The 19,300-nt window shown below is 49.8% G+C and overlaps 2 protein-coding genes across 3 annotated transcripts in view; one reads left to right on the forward strand and one right to left on the reverse strand.

Annotated features, from left to right (window-relative positions):
• The window catches only part of MAST1 (microtubule associated serine/threonine kinase 1), a 28,925-nt gene that overhangs the window by 7,320 nt on the left and 2,305 nt on the right, over positions 1 to 19,300 (reverse strand). Inside the window, exons 2-16 of one of the 2 annotated variants that reach the window (XM_070792718.1) lie at positions 17,504 to 17,535; positions 15,413 to 15,501; positions 14,864 to 14,939; positions 12,629 to 12,707; positions 10,397 to 10,557; positions 10,202 to 10,277; positions 9,819 to 10,028; positions 7,701 to 7,802; positions 7,469 to 7,601; positions 7,322 to 7,389; positions 4,069 to 4,148; positions 3,771 to 3,979; positions 651 to 789; positions 395 to 527; positions 88 to 253 (exon numbers count right to left, since the gene is read on the reverse strand). In XM_070792718.1, the coding sequence (XP_070648819.1) occupies positions 88 to 253; positions 395 to 527; positions 651 to 789; positions 3,771 to 3,979; positions 4,069 to 4,148; positions 7,322 to 7,389; positions 7,469 to 7,601; positions 7,701 to 7,802; positions 9,819 to 10,028; positions 10,202 to 10,277; positions 10,397 to 10,557; positions 12,629 to 12,707; positions 14,864 to 14,939; positions 15,413 to 15,501; positions 17,504 to 17,535 (1,753 nt within the window). Of the gene's footprint in view, positions 1 to 87; positions 254 to 394; positions 528 to 650; positions 790 to 3,770; positions 3,980 to 4,068; positions 4,149 to 7,321; positions 7,390 to 7,468; positions 7,602 to 7,700; positions 7,803 to 9,818; positions 10,029 to 10,201; positions 10,278 to 10,396; positions 10,558 to 12,628; positions 12,708 to 14,863; positions 14,940 to 15,412; positions 15,502 to 17,168; positions 17,325 to 17,503; positions 17,536 to 19,300 lie in introns of those variants that run through there. The other variant, XM_070792717.1, reaches the window with a different exon arrangement.
• On the forward strand, positions 4,752 to 5,415 carry LOC139184069 (translation machinery-associated protein 7-like). The gene has a single exon (XM_070792721.1). The coding sequence runs from the start codon at positions 4,886 to 4,888 to the stop codon at positions 5,069 to 5,071; it is 186 nt and encodes a 61-aa protein (XP_070648822.1). The 5' UTR covers positions 4,752 to 4,885; the 3' UTR covers positions 5,072 to 5,415.

The raw sequence follows: 19,300 nt of genomic DNA on the forward strand, positions 1-19,300 counted from the left end.
TAGGGTGGGATTCGCTTTTAGGTCCATGAGGCCTTGGGCCCTCCCTCGTTTCCATGCCCCCTGCCTGCCCACCGCAGAGGCACGCACCACTGATGACCTGTCCAAAGAGCTCTTCGGGAGTGTCTCCAAAGAAGGGCACACAGCCCACCAGGAACTCGTAGAGAATGATGCCCATGGCCCACCAGTCCACCGGCTTGCCGTATCCCTGACGCAGGATGACCTCGGGTGCGATGTACTCTGGGGTCCCACACACCTGGGGGCAGGTGGTCAGCCCATGCCCTGGCCACAGGAGGGGCCTCCTGGGGGAGCAGTGCCCCTCCCATGCCAGGCTCAGGGCCCACACAGTCCTGCCGGGTCACTCCACCCGTGGTGACCCCCACTCCCGCACACACACCTGTTTGTCCAGGAACTCCCGGGCGTCCTTCTCGATGTGGCCTTCATAGAGGTTGGTGGTGAGGCTCATGAGCCCCATCTTTGAGAGGCCAAAATCCGTGAGTTTGATGTGCCCCATGGAGGTGATAAGGAGGCTGCAGAAGCAAACTGGGGTCTTAGAGGTGAGGACGGTCCTTCTCACTCCTGGCCCTTCTGTGCCAGGGCTCCCCCGACCCCTGAGGGACAGGGAAGGAATGATGGCGAAGGTCAAGGCTCACTTGTCAGGCTTGAGGTCGCGGTGCACGATGCCGTAGTTATGCAAGTACTCCAGCGCCAGCACTGTCTCAGCAAAGTACATGCGGGCCATCTCCACAGGCAGTGCCCCAATGTTCTTCAGCAGGGTGGCGCAGTCCCCCCCTGGGGGTGAAGGAATGGACGCATGTGAAGAGGGAGGCAACCCTGGGCCAGAGCTGAGCATTCAGCAGGCAGCATAGCACCAAGTTCTCTTCTCACATGGCCCCAATTTTACAGCTAAGGAAAACTGAGGCTCAGAGAGGGGCCTTCCTCTCCCAGCTTCCACTGGGAGTGCCCTCTGCCAGGCTTCTCTTGTTTTCTTAGCCATGCTCCAAAGTCAGCACAATCAGTTGATTTTACACAGGAAGGGATTGGTTTACACCCAACCTCAGAGAGAGGTTGGGTCAGGCAGGGAGTTGATGGTGGAGGTAAAGTTTGGTTGGGACTGAGGCTGCCCGCTTATGAACTGAGTCTGGGAGAATGGACCCTGGTCTGGAGTCTGAACCTTGAGGGTCTGAGGTTTTAAAATATAAATTACTTTGCCCCACCAGATTTACTGTCAGCAGCATTCATATTTTAGTCTCCCTCAGCTTCCATTTCTCCTTTTTCTCACAAGGGTCAGATTTCCTTCCAGGTTTAGCTGCTGGGTCAGCATGTAACCCAAGTTCGGTCAATGACTTTTCCTTCTTTTTTCACAAACATTGCTAAGCTCATAGGATGTAAGCTGGGATCTGTTGGATGGTAACCTCACTATATCAAGACCTGTTTCATTTTATTTATTTTTGGCCATGCCATGTGGCTTGTGAGATCTTAGTTCCCCCAGCAGGGACAGAGCCCATGCCGCTTGCAGTAGAAGTGTGGAGTCCTAACCATGGACGATCAGGGAATTCCCTATCAAGCCCTGTTTACTGGGACGTCCACACGTGGGAAAATAGACCCAAGAGATGGAGAGAGTACTAATAACATAATTTGAGCACCTAGATAAAGCCATTCCTGAAGTTTTCTTTTTTTTAACCACAAGTTGATAAATTTCTCTCTTTCCTAATTTTCCCTAAAGCTAGATTTATCTCAGTGTCAGAAAGTAACTAATCAGACTTTCTCAGGGTGGGCCCAGGAATCTGAATCTGGCCATAACCCCAGATAATCCCTACAAACATTATGCAGAAAACAGAGTGTCCATGGCCTCCTTGAGCTCTATGTCCCTTGTTGCCATCCTCACTATATGAAACAACCTTTTTCTTTTTTAGCTTCTTTTCCTTGTTTATTGTATACAGTTTTATTGTATGTTTTATTGTAGGTCTATTCCCTCTGTGAGGGAAAGGTGTATCTGTCCAGGTCTCCACTGTGTCACCAGCAAAGCATGTGACATGAAGGAGATGATGAAGGGACATCTGTTGAGTGACTTAATGGTCAATTAAGACTTGGAGGTGGCACAGCTGTAGCCCTGTGAGATCATGTGTGTAATCGTAGTCCTTCTGTGTTTGGAAGATGGATGGATTAATATTTGGGATGGTTAGATAAACAGATGAAAAACATATATAGTGGTGATTGGATGCTTGGATGGATGGTAAAGGGATGGTAAAGGGATTAATTGTGAATAAGCAGATGGAGTTAGACTGCTAACTAGATAAAATGAGATAGCTGCTAGTGTGGAGGTTTGGATGAATGAATACAAATAAGAATAGTAAATAGATGGATGGAAAGAGGGATGGATGGATGACAGATTAATAAATAGGTAAATAGATGGTGGTAGATAGATGGATGTTAAATAGGCAGGTGAATAAACAGATGGATGAATGAATGCCTAGATATAGAAAAAGAGGGATGGATGCAAAACAGATGCACAACACAGTGAACCCTAATATAATTTAGTTAATAATAATGTACAGTATGTGTTCATCAATTGTAGCCAAGGTATCACAAGATGTGAACAGCAGAGGAAATAGAGCAGGAGTGGAGTGAATACCTGGGAACTCTCTGAGCTTTCCAGTCAGTTTTTCTATAAACCTAAAACTGCTCTAAAAAAGGAAGTCTATTACTTTTTTTTAATAGATGTGGGAGCTTCCCTGGTAGTCCAGTGATTAAGAGTCTGCCTGCCAATGCAGGGGACACGGGTTCAACCCCTGGTCTGGGAAAATCCCACATGCCGTGGGGCAACTAAGCTGGTGGTCCACAACTGCTGAGTCAGCACTCTAGAGACCTCAAGCTGAAACTACTGAAGCCGGAATGCCAGTACTGAAGCCCTAGTGCCTACAGCCCATGCTCCAGAGAAGAGGCCCTGCAATGAAGAGCCAAAGCACTGCAATGAAGAGTAGTCCCCACTTGCCCCAACCAGAGAAAGCCCATAGCAACAAAGACCAGCACAGTAAAAAATAGATAAATCTTTAAAAATAAATGTAATATAATATTGTACATCAACTACACTTGAATAAAATAAATAAAGATGTAATGGATAAACAGATACATGGATGGACAAATAGATGGGTAATCGGATGGATAGATGGAGAGATGGCATGTAGATATATGGATAGAGAAGTGGAAGGATTAGCAAATGAACAGATGAAAGGAAGGAGGATAGATGGATGGATAATGGAATGGATGTACCCATACTGAGAGAAATTAAAACAGATAAATCAGGCTTCCCTCGAGGTCCAGTGGTTAAAAATTCGCCTGCCAACGCAGGGGATGCATGTTTGATCCCTGCAGGGAAGATCCCACGTGCCGCAGAGCAACTAAGCTGGTGTGCCATAACTACTGAGCCTAAGTGCTCTAGAGTCTGTACCCCCCAACAAGAGAAGCCACCCCAGTGAGAAGCCCATGCACTGCAACTAGAGTAGTCCCCTGCTTGCTACAACTAGAGAAAACCCACACTCAGCAATGCAGAAGCAGCCCTGCCACAAATAAATTTAAAAAAAAAGAAAACATAAATCAACAGATGACTGGGTAGAAATAAACAGATGGAATGTTTGAACAATGGCTGGATGAATAAATGAGTGGATAAACTAAACACACAGGTGGATAGTCAACATGGTGACTGGGGTTTGGGCAGGCTACCCCTAGCGGCCATCCCCTCATCTTCCCCACAGCCCTGCAGGCGCCCACACCTTCCACATATTCCATGACCATGCAGAGGTGGCGCCGGGTCTCGAACGAGCAGAACATCCCGACCACAAAGGGGTTCTCGGCAAACGTGAGGATGTCGCGCTCCACGAAGGCCTGCTGGATTTGGTTGCGCAGGATCAGGTTCTGCTTGTTGATCTTCTTCATCGCGAAGCGCTGCCTTGTTTCCCGGTGCCGCACCAGGTAGACGGCGCTGCAGGGGGAGAGAGCGAGGACCGGCCGTCACCTCCGAGACACCCGGCCTCCGCCACCCTCCCCCCGCCAGAGCCCCGGGTGGCTCACCCGTAGGCACCATTGCTTATGAGCTTTATGGTCTCAAAGTCATTCTCTCCAGGCGGTTTCTTAGCCTTGGTGCTGCGGCCCTGCGGAGGAAAGATGGAGACCACGGCACCATCATCATCATCATCATCATGAGACTGAGACTCTTGGTATTCCACTTAACACATGGGGAAGTTGAGGCACAAAGTCAGTGAATGAGTCCTTCATCCAAGTGCCACAGTGAGGGAGTAACAAAGTCAGAACTTAAACCCAAGACTGGCTGACAGTGAAGTCATATAACAAACTTCTCTTAATTAGGAAAGAAACCTACAAAATGGCTGATCATCCTAATATATAAAAAGCTCCCAGAAATCAACAATAACATTAACAACTGAAGAGAAAAAATACACAAGATATGTAAACTAGACTTAGAGCTGTTAACCATGTGAAAAAAATGTTGAACGTCACAAATAATGACAGATAGGCAAGCTAAAACTACTCTAAGATACCATTTTTCACACAGTAGATTGGCAGGAAAAAAAAAAATCCAAAAGCCTGGCACATTCTGTGGGCAAAGCTGTGCAGAAACAGATACTTCTATACCTTGCTGTTGGGAGTATAAATTGGTACAGTCTCATTAAAGGTACTTGGTGTATATCAGAATTACAAATGTATGCTTCCTTTAATCCAGCAATTTTCACCTTAAAAAAGTTTTTTTACACTTTTGAATTCATGCTATAGATATGCTTTCACGTGTGAAAAATGACACAGAGAGGCACAGGGGCTGGAACGGGGAGCTCCGCTTCCGGCGGCAGGGTCTGGGGTAGGGGCGGCAGGTGCCATGTCAGGCCGCAAAACTGGCAAGAAAAAGCAGCCCAAGAAGCAAGCCAAGGAGATGGACGAGGAAGATAAGGTATTCAGGCAGAAGCAGAAGGAGGAGCAGAAGAAACTTGAGGAGCTAAAAGCAAAGGCCACAAGGAAACGCCCCCTGGCCACCGGTGGAACTAAGAAATCTGGCAAAAAGTAAGCTGTTCCTTGTGCCTGAGGCAACGATGACCCTTAGCGCCATTCCTGTTTAAACATCTGGATTCCCTGCCATAATATCTATTGCCACCTATAGCTAGAATGAAGTGTTGTCTTGGAGCCTATTGTACATTTAAGAATAAACTTTTGTAAAAAAAAAAAAAAATGACAGACACATATTTTCTTACTCATTGCAAGATTGGAAATAACCCATACATAGGAAATTGGTTAAATAAAATACGAAGGGATATAATATAAAGGAATATTGTGTTACTATTTTGTTGTTGTTGTTTGTTTGTTTTTGGCCATACCGTGTGGCACACATGATCTTAGTTCCTGAACCAGGGATTGAACCCATGCTCCCTGCAGTGGAAGCAGAGTCTTAACCACTGGACTGCCAGGGAAGTCCTTTTCCACTGTTTGTTTTTTTTTCTTTTTTTTTAAATGAAAAATATTTCTGTACACTTATTCAGAAAGTTCTCTGAAGTACTTTATTAAATGGGGGGAAAAACAAGGAACAATGTGTACTGTATGATTTTATGTAAAAAGAGGGACAAAATATAATTATATTTGAGGTAATATGGGTACGGGGGACAAGAGTGGGTATAAGATTTTTTGCTGTATACCATTTTTGAAAATAATTTTTATTTTTCATAGGGACAAGAGATTTATTACATTAACAGTTCACAAAAAGATCTATGAGGTTTAAAAATATTGAACTTCTATGTTCCTTAGAACGTAGCCCAAAAAAGTTTGACAGAAACGTTGGCAGAACTACAAAGAGAAATTACTCAAGACAAACTTAACACATCTCTCTCAGAAACTATCAAATCAATCTGGCAAAAAAAGAAAAATGAATAGGAAGATGGAAGATTTGAATCACTCAATTAACAAGTTTGATTGAACGGAATTACAACGGATCTACAAACAACAATTAAAGATAAATACCTTTTTAGAGTTTTAGACTTGTGAGTGATGTCATTCCATTACCTATTCAAAAAATTAAATGGCATATAATGGTATAATGAGATTTTTTAAAATACAGGACAGATGTGTGTGTGTGAGTGTATGTGAATTCATAGACATAATCTGAAACAAAGGACACAAACCCAAATGCCTTCAGGGACCAGGCATACCGGTGAGAGTCACGGGTGACGGGGGTGTAGGTAACCCCGTGTCATAGGCCAGCCCGCATTCAACGCCAGCTGGTTCCATCACAGTCTTGTTAGAACTTTTGATTCTTTTTAAAAAGGCACAAACCCAGATTTTACCTTTAATCTTCTGATTTCTATATTTTGTTTCACACTTTTGAAAACACTAGGCAGCTCAGAGAAAACACATGTATGGCCATTATGGTGGGTAACCTCCACCAGACATGGGGAACATCTACCAAAGTGTGGTTGGCCTGTGGGTGGAATTAAGTAATTTTTTGTGTGAGTTGTTAGCACATAGAGACAGTCAACCCATTCAAAAGTCCATACAGATTTCTTCAAGAAATTAAATATAGAGTTACCATGTGACCCAGAAGTTCCACTCCCAGGTAAATACCTAAAAGAACTGAGACAGTTGTTCAAACAGATACTTGTACACAAATACTCACAGCAGCACTATTCACGCAACAGCTAAAAGATGTGAACAGCCTAAAGGCCCATCAGTGAGCAATGGATAAACAAAACGTGGCATATACTATTCAGCCACGAAAAGGAACGAAGCACAGATTCATGCCATAGCATGGGGAAGCCTTGAAAACATTATGCCAGCCACCAAAGGCCACAGAGTGAATAATTCCATTTATATGAAATCTCCAGACCCAGCAAATATCCAGACCCAGTCTCCATAGAGACGGAAAGATCTGGAAAGCAGATCAGTGGTTGCCAGGGGCTGTGGGGGAGGGAGGGGACGGAGAGAAACTACTTCATGGGTACAAGGTTTCCTTTTGGTATGATGAAAATGTTTAGGGGCTAGATGGTGGAAATGGCCTCACAACGCAGTAAATAACAACAAATTGTTCATTTTAAACTTGTTTAAGTGTACGTTTAAAAAAATTAAACACAAATTTTATGTTTTGTGTATTTAATCATAAAAAGAAAACTGCCTGTGGAGGAAGAGCTATTATTAACCCATTTTACAGGTGGGGAAACTGAGGCTCAGAGCGGGGACCGAGACATTTGCTCAGCCTGAGGACCAAGAGCCAGGCGGTGAGCCCCGACCAGTAGGGCCGGACCAGCACGTTGCCCATGCCTCCGGGCCTCACCTCAGAAAGGTCGTCCTGCTCGGGTGTGTTAGAGCCGCCACTGTCTTGCTCCTCCAGGTGCACCACATCTAGGAGGGGAATGGGAGTGAGTCAAGGCCTGGGTCCCAGTCAGCCCACCCAGAGTCCCCAGCACCGAGCAGTCAGCACCTGGAAAGGGGTCACGGGTGAGGCCTAGCTGGCGGATGATGTATCGGGGGATGTCTGTCTTGACAAGGTGGCCCTCCTTAGCATGGCCCTCAGCCGCCTCCAGCAAGTGGTAGAACTCCTCGGGATTGAATTCCTAAGGCAAGGCAGGGTGAGTTTGGGGTGACCTCCAAGGGGCACTAGCCAGCCCCCCACCTCCAGCACCTCCTCCCATGCCCATGCCCAGCCCCCTCACCAGGCATTCCAGCAGCCTGGCTGGACGTGAGATGATAATAAGCAGCTTCTTCACCAGCTGAGTGACGAAGGCCACCTCTAAGCTCTCGGAACGCTCATAGGCCTGGGATGTGGGCACAGTGCGAGTGGGGTTCACAGGAGCCTTTCCTGGCCAGGCTCCTCTTCCATCCCCACAGGAAAGGACAATACTGCTGCTACTGTCCCATTGTACAGGTGAGAAAACTCAGGCCACATGGTAGAAATCATCATTATTGTTATAGCAAACATGGTCCTAAAATGTTCAGTCATTCAATCTATCTTCAAAGCAATTCTACAGTCCAGGCCAAGTTAAAAATCCCTCTGCCTAGCATCCTCTCTCCTCGGATCTCTCCATGGCTCCCTACTTCTCCTATTTTAAGTCTCTGCTCAGCTATCAACTCCTCATGGAGGCTTGCCCTGACCCCCTCCAATTCAAAATTGCGCCCTACCTACTGCTAAGACCCTCAATCGCCATTACTCTGCTCGCATGTTCTTGTTTTCTATCGAACAGGCCATATATTAATTTCTCTATCATGCCCATCAAAGTCAATACTACAACCAACGATTGAAACCAGCTGGGTTCTAGCACTGAAAGCGCCGAGTTCTAACCCCTGGACTGCCAGGGAAGTCTCAGTGAAATTTAAATAAGGACAGGATCCCAGAGGGCTAAGCCAAGCCCTACTGGAAACTGATTCAAAAGAAAAAGTGTAGGGACTTCCCCGGTGGGCCCAGGTTCAATCCCTAGTTGGGGAACTAAGATCTCCCAAGCTGTGTGGTACAGCAAAAAAAAAAAAAACAAGTGGGGCAATCTTTATGTGTTTTTGTTTTTCAAATGATTAATGGTTTTAATAAAAATACTATTGATTAGTTTGTTTCCATTAAAACCAGGAAAGTAAAATTATAGAAAATTTTGGTTTAATTATAAAATATTTTAACTTAACATTAAGTTTTTTTTAAATATAAATTTATTTATTTTAATTGGAGGCTAATTACTTTACAATATTGTATTGGTTTTGCCATACATTAACATTAAGTTTTAACATATTTTCTTTTCAATTTGTTCAATCATTAATGTTCTAAAGGGGGGGGGAATCACCTGCTTCATCCTACTCTCAGTCGTAATGTCACCCAAGAAGGCAGCATTTGAGTAGAGACCTGCAGAGGTGAGCGAAGTTAAATTCCTGCTTCCTGGGGGTGGGGTAGGGATAAACTGGGAGACTGGTACTGATGTGCTTTCTGTACGCTAAGTCACTTCAGTCGTGTCCAACTCTCTGCAACCCTGTGAACTGTAGCCCACCAGGATCCTCTGTCCATGGGATTTTCCAACCAAGAATGTTGGAATGGGTTGCCATGCCCTTCTCCACGGGATCCTCCCAACCCAGGGACAGAACTCAAGTTTCTATGTCTGTTGCATTGGCAAGCAGGTTCTTTACCACCAGTGCCACCAGGGAAACCCCGTATATAAAACAGATAACTAATAAGAACCTACTGTATTGCACAGGGAACTCTACTCAATACTCTGTAATGACCTATATGGGAAAAGAATCTAAGAGTGTATATATGTCTATGTATAACAGATTCAACTTGCTGTACACCTGAAACTAACACAGCATTGTAAATCAACTATAAATCAATAAACATTAATTAAAACAGTGGGGAAAAAAATGAAAGAAACTTTGGCCAAGCCACGCTGCCTGTGAGATCTTAATTCCCCGACCAGGGATCGAACCTGTGTCCCCTGCATTGGAAGCGGAGTCTTAACCACTGGACCGCCAGAGAAGTTTCAAGAAACTTAAATTATTAATAGTACTGTCAGCATCACCATGTAATATTGTGAAAATCTTGGTATAACAATATAGTGATTTTGATAAAGGCAAAAGGTGCATTTTGTGGGGAAAAAAATGATTCCTACTTCCTCCATCAGATCTAGAGTTGGGATCTAGTCTTTCTCCTCCACTCTTCAGTCTTCGGCTCCACACCAGCCACTTGGCACATGTTAGGCGCCCCCTGAATGGATGTGGCGTGAAGGAAAGGATAGGGACATTGGGCCAGTTTTGGGGGTTCAGAGCCCGAGGTGGGGTTGGCCCCTCGGGGTACTCACGTCCTGCAGCAGCTTCTCCAGGTTTTCCTGCAGTTCGTAGAAGTAGACGGTGGTAATGAGGCCGTCGCGGGACTTGGTCAAGCAGTCTCGAGCCAGCTCGATGATCTGGTGGTGGATGAAGCTGAGAACGCCGTCGGCCAGCGGCAGCACGCTGTCCGGTTCGTAGGCGCGGGCGAAGTCGCGCAGCTTCTCTTCCATCTGCGCGGTGGCCTGCGGGAGGGAGGGAGGCAAGGCGGGGATGCCCGCGCGGGGCTCGGCCCGGAGGTTGTTTCTGCCAGGAGCCTGCACGCCGCGACGCCGGCCACCAGGGGGCGCGCGGAGCTAAGGTGAGCGAGGGCTCCGGCCGCCCCGCTTCCCTGCGGCCGCCCCCGGCCCCGCCTCACCTTCGGGAACCTCTCCTTGTAGACATGGTTCATCATCACGATTTCGTTGTCGTAGGAGGAGGGGGATCGCCCGGGACTGCGGAGAGAGAAGCCCATTGCGTCCAGCCCCTTCCCTCCCAAACTGCAGACGAGGGTCTCGCAAGGCACCAGCCCCCAGACCCACCAGGTTGTTCATGGAGGGGGAGGCAGACCCACCTGAGGCTCCGCGAGCGAGGCCGCACGGCAGGGGAGCGGCGGCCGCCATCCTCGTCTGTGATGCTCTCGGTGCTGCCGAAGTGTTTGGAGAGGAAATGGAGCTCATCCACGGTGGGCTGGTAGGGCAGCTGGTGCAGACGCTCCTGGGAGGAGCAGGAAGACTGGGGGGAGGGGCAGGGCCGGGGTCAGGTCACCACGGTCCCCCCACAGCTCGGGACCCTGGCCTGGGGCTCCCGCGGCTGGCGGGCCACTGAGCAAGGCCAGAATCTGGACCTGACTTATGATCCTTGGATCCCAAGGCCCAGCTTGGGATTCCTGGCGATAGACAGGGGAGCAGGGACACAGACATGAGTGTGGCCCGAGAGAGCCTGTGAAAACCCAAGTCAAGTCACAGACGCCTCTTCTGTTCAGAACTCTCCAGGGCTCCCACCTTACTCCTGGTGAATGCCTAAGTCCTCTCCATAGCCCACAAGGTCTTTTCAAGATCTAACCCTGTCTGCCACCACCTCCTCCCACTCTCGCCCCCCCCCCCCCCCGCCCCCACACCCAACCTGCTCTGCTCCAACTGCACAGGCCTCCTTGATGGTCTTTGAACAAGCCAGGCACAGTCCTGCTTCCAGGCCTTTTCACTGACTGTTCCCTCTGTTTCTCCCACATCTACTATGGATCACTCCTCCAAGTCTTTGCTTTAAAGCCACATTTTAGGCATCCTCCTCTGACCACACCCATCATTCTCTTTCGTTTCCCCAACTCGCTTCTTGCTGACTTCTTGTCTCCTGGCTTATTACTGTACATCTTATGACTTATTTGTTATTACTTTCTGCTCCTCCAGAGCAGGAACTTGGTTCTGCTTAGTCCCTGGTCCGGGCATGGTATGCAGTTGGGGCAATGACAGACCCAGACATCAGTGGAGAAACACAAGGACAGCCACCTGATTCTGCTGGCAGAATAATCTTTTTCCACATGACATCACTCACTTTCCTGCTTAAAACTCCCCACCCCGTCATTACCTATTAAAATAATCTCCTCAGTGTACATAATCTATGACATGTGTGCCTGTGTGCTAGGTCACTTCAGTCATGTCTGACTCTTTGGGACCCTATGGACTGTAGCCCACCTGGCTCCTCTGTCCTTGGGATTCTCAGGCAAGAATACTGGAGTGGGTTGCTGTGCCCTCCTCCAGGGGATCTTCCTGTCCCAGAGATGGAGCCTGCATCTCCAACATTGCAGGCAGATTCTTTATTGCCAAGCCACCGGGGAAGCCCAATATTTGACACTCAGAATCATAATTTCAAATATTAATAGTTCAGACTAAAATCTTCATCTAAAACAAAAAAACCTTTCTCTGGCTTCCCACCACATTTAGAATAAAATCCACCTTGCCACCCTGGCCAAGAAGCCACAGCGTGAGTGTTGCTGCCTGCATCACCTCCATTCTGCCACTTCCAACCCAAAGCTCCAGCCACACAGGCTATTTTCAACTTTCCCAATGTGTGAAGTTCTCTGTTGCCGCTAAGAGTTTGCACATGCTGTTCCCTCTTCCTGGAACACTCTTCCCTCCCTTCTTCCATCTGCCAACCCCCTGCTGATCCTTTGTCTTGGCTTCAATGCCACCTCTTCCAGGAAAGCTTCCTTGACCCTCCCTCCAGCTTAGTCAGGTGCCTCCCCTCTGCTGTCATCACCTTGCCTTATGCTACCCTCATCACAGCTCTGACCACTCCGGCACCCCAAGTTGTAAATGCCTTCTTACATATCTGACTCCTCCCATGAGGGCTCTGTGAATCCTTGGGCCCTGGTCCAGCTTGTAGAGCCCCACCTGCCACATGAAAGTCACGTGATAAATGTCTACTGAGCATCATACCAATGTATGGACAAGCGAACCAGAGAGGTCTGAAAGGAGGCAGACGGAGAGACAGACTTTGCGTATTGCGGTGGGTGAGCAAATGGTTCCAGGTGAAGGATGTGGCCTGGCCCTGGCCAGCTGCAAACACTTGGGCAAGTGGCTTAACACGTGAGCCTTAATGTCATTTATCTGTAAACTGAGTCCACAGTGAGTAGGATCCCCAAAAAGATATATTGAAGGTGGAGAACAGGACCTTGGAAGAGACTTGGAACATGAAGAGATGGACAGGTGACACCTTTGGAGAACTAGAGAAACCCAAAGCTCTTACTAAAGCCAGTCCAGTAGGCCCCCTGCGGCTCCCACCCACTGGCCCCGCCTGCCACACTCACCGAGACAGTGGAGCTGGGTGTGTTGGTGCCATAGCCAGATGAAGGGAGTGAAGCCAGAGACCAACGGCGTCCATCCGCCCTGGAAACCAGCCAACTTTCTCAGAGGCTGCCAGGCCCCATCAGTCCCCCCACTCCTCAAGGTGTGAGAGAAGCCTCTGACCATGGCCAGGGTTGGGGGGTGGGAGGATACATTTATGCTCTGAGATCCCTGAAGGCCCTCAGGGTTAAGGAGGTGAAGAAGAAATCTACCAGCCAGGCACCCGGGACCCAGAGCAAAGATCAGTCTCCTCTGCTCCTTCCCATGACCCTCATCCTCAAGCCAAACAAGCCCCCAGAGTAAAAAGTCCACTCAAGGAAGTCATCCCAGAGGGACCCCAAAAGATGACCCCTAGAGGATTCCCTCTGAGAAAATTCTCAGAGGAAGATCATTTGAGTCTTTTCAGAGAAGAAACTTCCCTTCCTCATAAGCACGTACACACTGACACGAGATCCCATAGACACAATCACTCTTCTGGCCATATCCAATCCTGTTACTAGTATGGTTGAGTTCACACACTGAAAGTCAGACACATTCACACCACGTGACTCTTCAGCATAGATACTCACAGGCATTCATTAGCTTGTGTATGTGTGTGTGTGTGCTCTAAGTCGCTTCAGTCGTGTCCAACTGTTTGCAGCCCCATGGGCTGTAGCCCGCCAGGCTCCTCTGTCCATGGGGTTCTCTGAGCAAGAACACTGGAGTGGGTTGCCATTCTCTTCTCCAGGGGATATTCCTGACCCAGGGATTGAATCTGGGTCTCCTGCATCGCAGGCAGATTTTTTACCATCTGAACCACCAGGGCAGCCCCTCACTGTCCCATTTGTGGACCCAAATATCACGTTTCCAGGCTAACACACAATCACACATGCAAAATAAGACCTACACTTACAAAGACACAAACAGAGAGACCTGGTACTCACACTCTGACATATACAGACACACTCCCCCACACACTCTAGTCTGTCACATTAACATGACACACACTGAAGACACCCTCTCGCACTCAGTCACACATTCAAATTCTCACAGGGCTACACACCCATTCACACTCCCACACAAATTACACATTCACATGCAGTCACGCATGGAGGTACATGTTTCCTCAGCTATTCACACACACATTTACAACCCTACCAGCACACAGTCACACACGTTCACTCTCACACCCATGGATCCATGTGCAGGCGTGGGCTGCCTCACGTATTCATGACCTCACACACACACACACATCCACATCAGCACACAGATTGCACTTTCACAGGGACACACATTCCCATGCACTGGACTCCTCTCCTCAGGCAGTGTCCTGGCTCAGCTCACCCTCCATGTAGGTGACCACATCCGGTCCAATATTTTCTGACTCCCCATTGCCCTCAGCTGAATTCCATGGTCGAGGGGAAACCCCCACCCTCCCAGAGGAGCCATCCTCTGTCCCCACAGTCTCCTGTGACTCCCCCCAACCAAAACTGTCACCAGCCTTTGCAGTGATCTGTGTTGCTTGCCCAAACTCAACTCCAAGGTTACAGAAGGGATGCGGTTCACCCCATACCCCAGTTCTCAGAACACAGTAGCTGTTCAGACGTTTTTAGAATGAATAAATTTCGATGAAAAAGAGATCCGCAAAACACCCTGGTGAATCCTAGACGTTTCCCCCTCAAAATCAAAGATTCTCTCTTCCTCCCCCGATTTTGCCAAAGCTCCTCAGAAAATTCATCTCAGGGACACTCCAGAAACCCACAGAACCTCCGGAGGGAAATCTGAGATTCCTCCTCTTGGGTCTTCTGGGGAAATAGCCCTAGGCGCCCTCCCCCACATCATGGACCTAGTCCTTCGATGGGTAGCAAGCAGTCTGAGCTTGCGCACTTCATCCCTGCTACCCTGTCCTGTTACTATGGGAACGCCTGGCCTGGAGAGCCAGGCTTGGGAGACGAAGACCCCGGGACCAAAGCGCAAGCGCTTTCGCTCCGCGGCAATGGAAGCCCCGCCCCTTCCCCATTCTGAACAGGCGACTGGCCTCGCCTTCTTGTGGTCCCGCCCCTAATGCTGGGCGCCTGTTCCCGCCAGGACTTTGGGGGCACTCTGCCGGTCCCTCAGGCTCTGACTCAGATGCAGTGATGAGGGGAACAGATGGTGGCCCAGACGGTGGCTGGGGAGGGTATGGCCAGGGTTTGGGGGCCCTGGGGAGAGGGACTCACCTTCGGGAAGAGGCAAAGGAGAAATGGGCTGGGGTGTTGGGGGAGAAGTTGCGGGGGCTGTCCAGGGGGCTGCTACCTGTGGCAGAAAGAGGGGGATCTTCAGGCCAGGCGTGGGAGGCAATCCCATCAGACCTCCTGATCCTCAAAGCGGGTTCCAAACAGCAGCTTGTCTCCTTAGTCTAATCTCACCCGTGTATGAATGGGCCATTTACCTTAGCTGTGGCCCCTCCCCAAAACATGTTTTGGCTACCAAGTCAGCCCAGCCCCTCCTCGGGTCGATCCCGCCTTTTTCTGGGGAGCCCCGCCCCTTAAGGATGGCTCCTCCTTTCTGCCCCATCCCCTTTCCAAACAAGCTCCTCCTGGGCCTCCGCACACAAATGCCCGTCCCTTTGCGGAACCGCCGAGCCCACACAAGGAGGGCCCCGCCCCTTGTCCAATCCAGGTCCTCTGTGTCCAAACTCTGGACCACCCCTCCTGTGGCATGGACACACTCCTTTCCTATGGCCCCGCCTTCACTAGTCTGGCCCGCAAACCCATCACCTGTCTTACCCAGGTGTCCTGGCAGGGGGGAGTGGGGTCGCGGCAGCGTGGGCGAAGTGCTGGTCAGGATGAGGCTTTTCCGGTTACTGGTGCGGCAGCTGCGGGGAAGGCGAGGCAGGGAGCCGGACCCGGCCGTAACCCAGTGAGTTTGAGGGTTCGACCCATCACCTTCCCATCTCAGATCCCTCCTACCTGTCTCCCAACCGAGTGGGTGCTCAAATGTGCCCCCAAAGGACTGCTCAGAGGAGGACTGTATATGGGAGAGGATGCATATGTGATGTGTTGGTGCAAGCCTCCTGGTGTGGATGGTTCACATGTGACCATGTATGGGGTGATAGTCATGTCCACGTGATACCAATGGAGATTCTCGTGTCTATGTGTCTTTGGGTCTTTGCATGACATTTGCTGTGTGGATCCAGGCGTGGCACCAGGTGTGTGAGTTCAGCACTGGGACCACTCGAGTGTGACATCATGTGTGACAGTCCTTGAGTTTATCTTGTGTGACGTGACCTGTGGCTTTGTGTGTCTGTCTGACACAGTCTGTCTAGCCACTTGTCCATGACTAGATGTGCCACTGTGGGCTGTAAAGTGTACCTCATGCATGATTTCTGCTGTGTCTATACTTTTGTGTAGCAGTTGGAGTCTGTATGAGACACTGTCCTTGTGTCCGAGTGTGATATTCACCATGTGTGTCCACGTATGGCATCTGTATATGTGTGATACAGCATATAGATGATCTACACCTCTCTATGTGTGTGAGTTTAACACCCTGTGACACTGGGCACATCTGAGCATGCCACGGTGTGTGACACAGATGAAAATGTGTGAAAACCTGTGGTACTGTGTGTGTGTCTCTGACTCTCTGGGTCATTCTGTCATCTGTGTGACACAGCATGTGACATGCTTAGGTGATATTGTATACTGTGACATTGCACAGATGTCATTGCCACATATGTGTCTCTGTGCATCTCAGATGGCACAGTTGTGTGTGTGTGTATCACCACACAAGTGACATCTTCCTGGGTGTACGCTGCACTGTGCCTGCAGACTTACTTGTCTGTGTGATTCTGGAAGTGTCCCTGCGTGTCTGTGCGTGCCTCTGACCTATGGCCACTGTATGGCTGGGAACTCGCGGCGACTCCCGGGTGTATCTGGGACACTAGGGCTGTTGTGTGTGTATGTGTGTGTGACATCATGTCCTGCGTGACTCTGTGTGTCACTATTTTTCATATGAGGCTGTGTTCTTTGGGAGGGGCGGCTGGGCTATAATAAAAGCCCCCCCCTTTCATTCTGCACCTCAGAATCCCAGCTTCCAAAGAGGGACCCTTCAGCCCCTCCACTCCCTTCACCCCCCGCCCAGAGCAGTGACTGAGCATATTTGCGCGGCCAGAGCACGCGGCATGGCGGTGAGGGGAGGCCAGGCTGGGGCTATTGTTCTGAGGGTGCTAAGCCCCCCACCCTCCCCTTCTTCCCCTACTTTCGCCCTCCGGCTTCGGGAACCCGCAGCACCAGCAGACAAAGGCGCCGCAATCCCCCACCAGGCGCAGCCCCCTCCCCCCGCGGCGATCCTTTCTAGCGTGCAGTCCCCCCGAGTCTCGGCCCACACTGCCCCCCATTTAGCCCCAACCCCGGCAGGAAGGCTCAGCGCGGGCACCTCTGGCGCAGCTGGACCTGGTGCAGCATCCCGGGCCCCGCCCTGCAGCAGCAGCAGGAGGGCGGCTTTGGGGGAAGGGCCGGGTCAGGGTCTGAGGGATCGGGGGTCTACCTCTTGGTCCGGCGGAACATACTGCCGCCAGGGAAGGAGGGCATCGAAAAATTGGAAAGCGCGATCCAGAGAGAGTCAGACATGACCCGGCGGCGGCGACATGGTGGCAGGTGCGGCAGCGGCAGCGGCGGCGCGGGGAGAGAGCGCGGGGCGGAGGCTGGAGCCGCAGCGGGCAGGGGAGGGCGGGGGAGGGGAAAGGCCTGCGGCTACCGCCCGCCAGGAGGGGGCGCTGCTGGGCACCAGCGCGCCTGGCCCCGCCCGCGCGCGCGCCTGGCGCCCCTACCCGAGCTGGAGAAAGGGCCATCAGCCCCGCGCATCTCTCCCCCAGGGCTCACCTGCTGCTTTTCCGGGGCAGGGGCAAATCTTTCTGGAAGGCAAAGGAGCAAAAGGATAGAGGTCAGCGAGGACCGACAGCCACTGCCCAAAAGCCCTGTGTCAGCCCCTTGGAGGGATAGAAGTCGGGTGGGACAAGTCCTTCATCAGCATTGTCACCAGCGCCTCGGCCTTGGGTTGAGGGATGGGATCCTGGGCAAAAAGTGCCAGGGTGATTCCTCTCCTGACCCCGAGAGACCAGCACAGGAGCCCCATATAGGACTCCTGAGTTGGCGTCTCAATGTGTGTTTTTGCAAATGAAACAGGAGTCGTTATCTGAAAAGCATTTCTTGAGCACGTACTGTATGGCAGACCCTGGTGCTAGGCACTGGGGACACAGCAGTACATGAGACAAATAAAAATTTCTGCCCTTTTGAGACCAGTATTTAAAGGACAGAAGCAGACAACATTAATGTAGAAGTGAATGAAATAATTTTAGACAGAAATAAATGTTATGAATAAAATTAAGCAAGGTGGAATTTCCCTGGTGTTCCAGTGGCTAAGACTCCACCCTCCCAAAGCAGGGGGCCAGAGAGAACTAGATCCCATGTTCCACAACTAAGACCCGGTGCAGCCAAATAAAATAATTTTTATTTTATTTTTTTAGTTAAGCAAGGTGACGTAATGGGAAATGGCTAGGAGGGGAACATGAGGGCTAGAGGGCTGCTCTGTAGAGGTGACTTTTAAGTTGGTTGCTGAAAAATAAGTCAGTCATGGGAGGATCTGTGGAGAGAGCATTCCAGGTAGAGGCAGTTGCAAAGCCCTGGAGGCAGGAATAAACTTGGCATGCTCAAGCAGGAAAGGTTGAATGACTGGATGAATGAATGAATAAGCCCTCCACATCTCAGTAGCTCTACTCCACACTCAACCAGATTCACAGAATTGGGGTGGGGGTCATTAGCGGGGCTCAAAACTGAGATCTGAAATGGAAATCGGGGGACTTCCCTGGTGGTCAGGTGGTTAAGGCTCCAGGCTTCCACTGCAGGGGATGCGGGTTTAATCCCTGGTTGGGGAACTAAGATCCTACATGCCATGTGGTGGACCAAAAAAAGGGAGGGGGGAATCGGGTGATGGCTGGGTAGTCTTTTCAGTAATGGCAGTGATAAACATGATAACCATGGGTAGGTTTTAGTTCTGTCCACATTAGAAGACGTTTGCATTCTGTTTGTCAAGCACACAGGAAGCCACCACTGGGACCAGAAATTAGAGATCTGGACACTTTTCTGAGAGCACTGAAGAACAGAAGGGAGAAGCAACATCGTCTTCCAGCCAGTTCTGTGTCCACAGGCTAAGGTGAATAGAAGGGACTGGGTAGGGCTGCAAGTAGAAAGATTCAGATGAGGGTTTCAAAACCTCTTTAGTGGGGACTCCAGCCAGTCATCTGTCTGGTGGCACAGACAGTAAAGAATCTGCCCACAGTGTGGGAGACCTGGTTTCGATCCCTGGGTCGGGAAGATCCCCTGGAGAAGGGCACAGCAACCCACTCCAGTATTCCTGCCTGGAGAATCCCATGGACAGAGGAGCCTGGCAGTCTCCATAGGGTCGCAAAGAGTCAGACGCAACTGAAGCCCACCAACCAGGGAGAATTGAGGAATGTTCTAGGATCTTTCTAGGATCTCTGATATTAGAAAGTCCTGAGTTAGAATCCCAGCTTTACCACTTAAAACCTTGGCAAATGACCTTCCAATAGTTCATGCCTTCTAGAGGATTCTGCAGATGATGCAGGTGCCTAGCACCTTAGTATGCTGCCTAGCACACAT

Source organism: Bos indicus, chromosome 7 (genome assembly GCF_029378745.1).
Source record: "Bos indicus isolate NIAB-ARS_2022 breed Sahiwal x Tharparkar chromosome 7, NIAB-ARS_B.indTharparkar_mat_pri_1.0, whole genome shotgun sequence".
In the NCBI taxonomy this organism is placed as follows: domain Eukaryota; kingdom Metazoa; phylum Chordata; class Mammalia; order Artiodactyla; family Bovidae; genus Bos; species Bos indicus.

Bases quoted from the DNA above. Each gene is read 5' to 3' on its own strand.
- LOC139184069 (XM_070792721.1), top strand. From the start codon at position 4,886: ATGTCAGGCCGCAAAACTGGCAAGAAAAAGCAGCCCAAGAAGCAAGCC.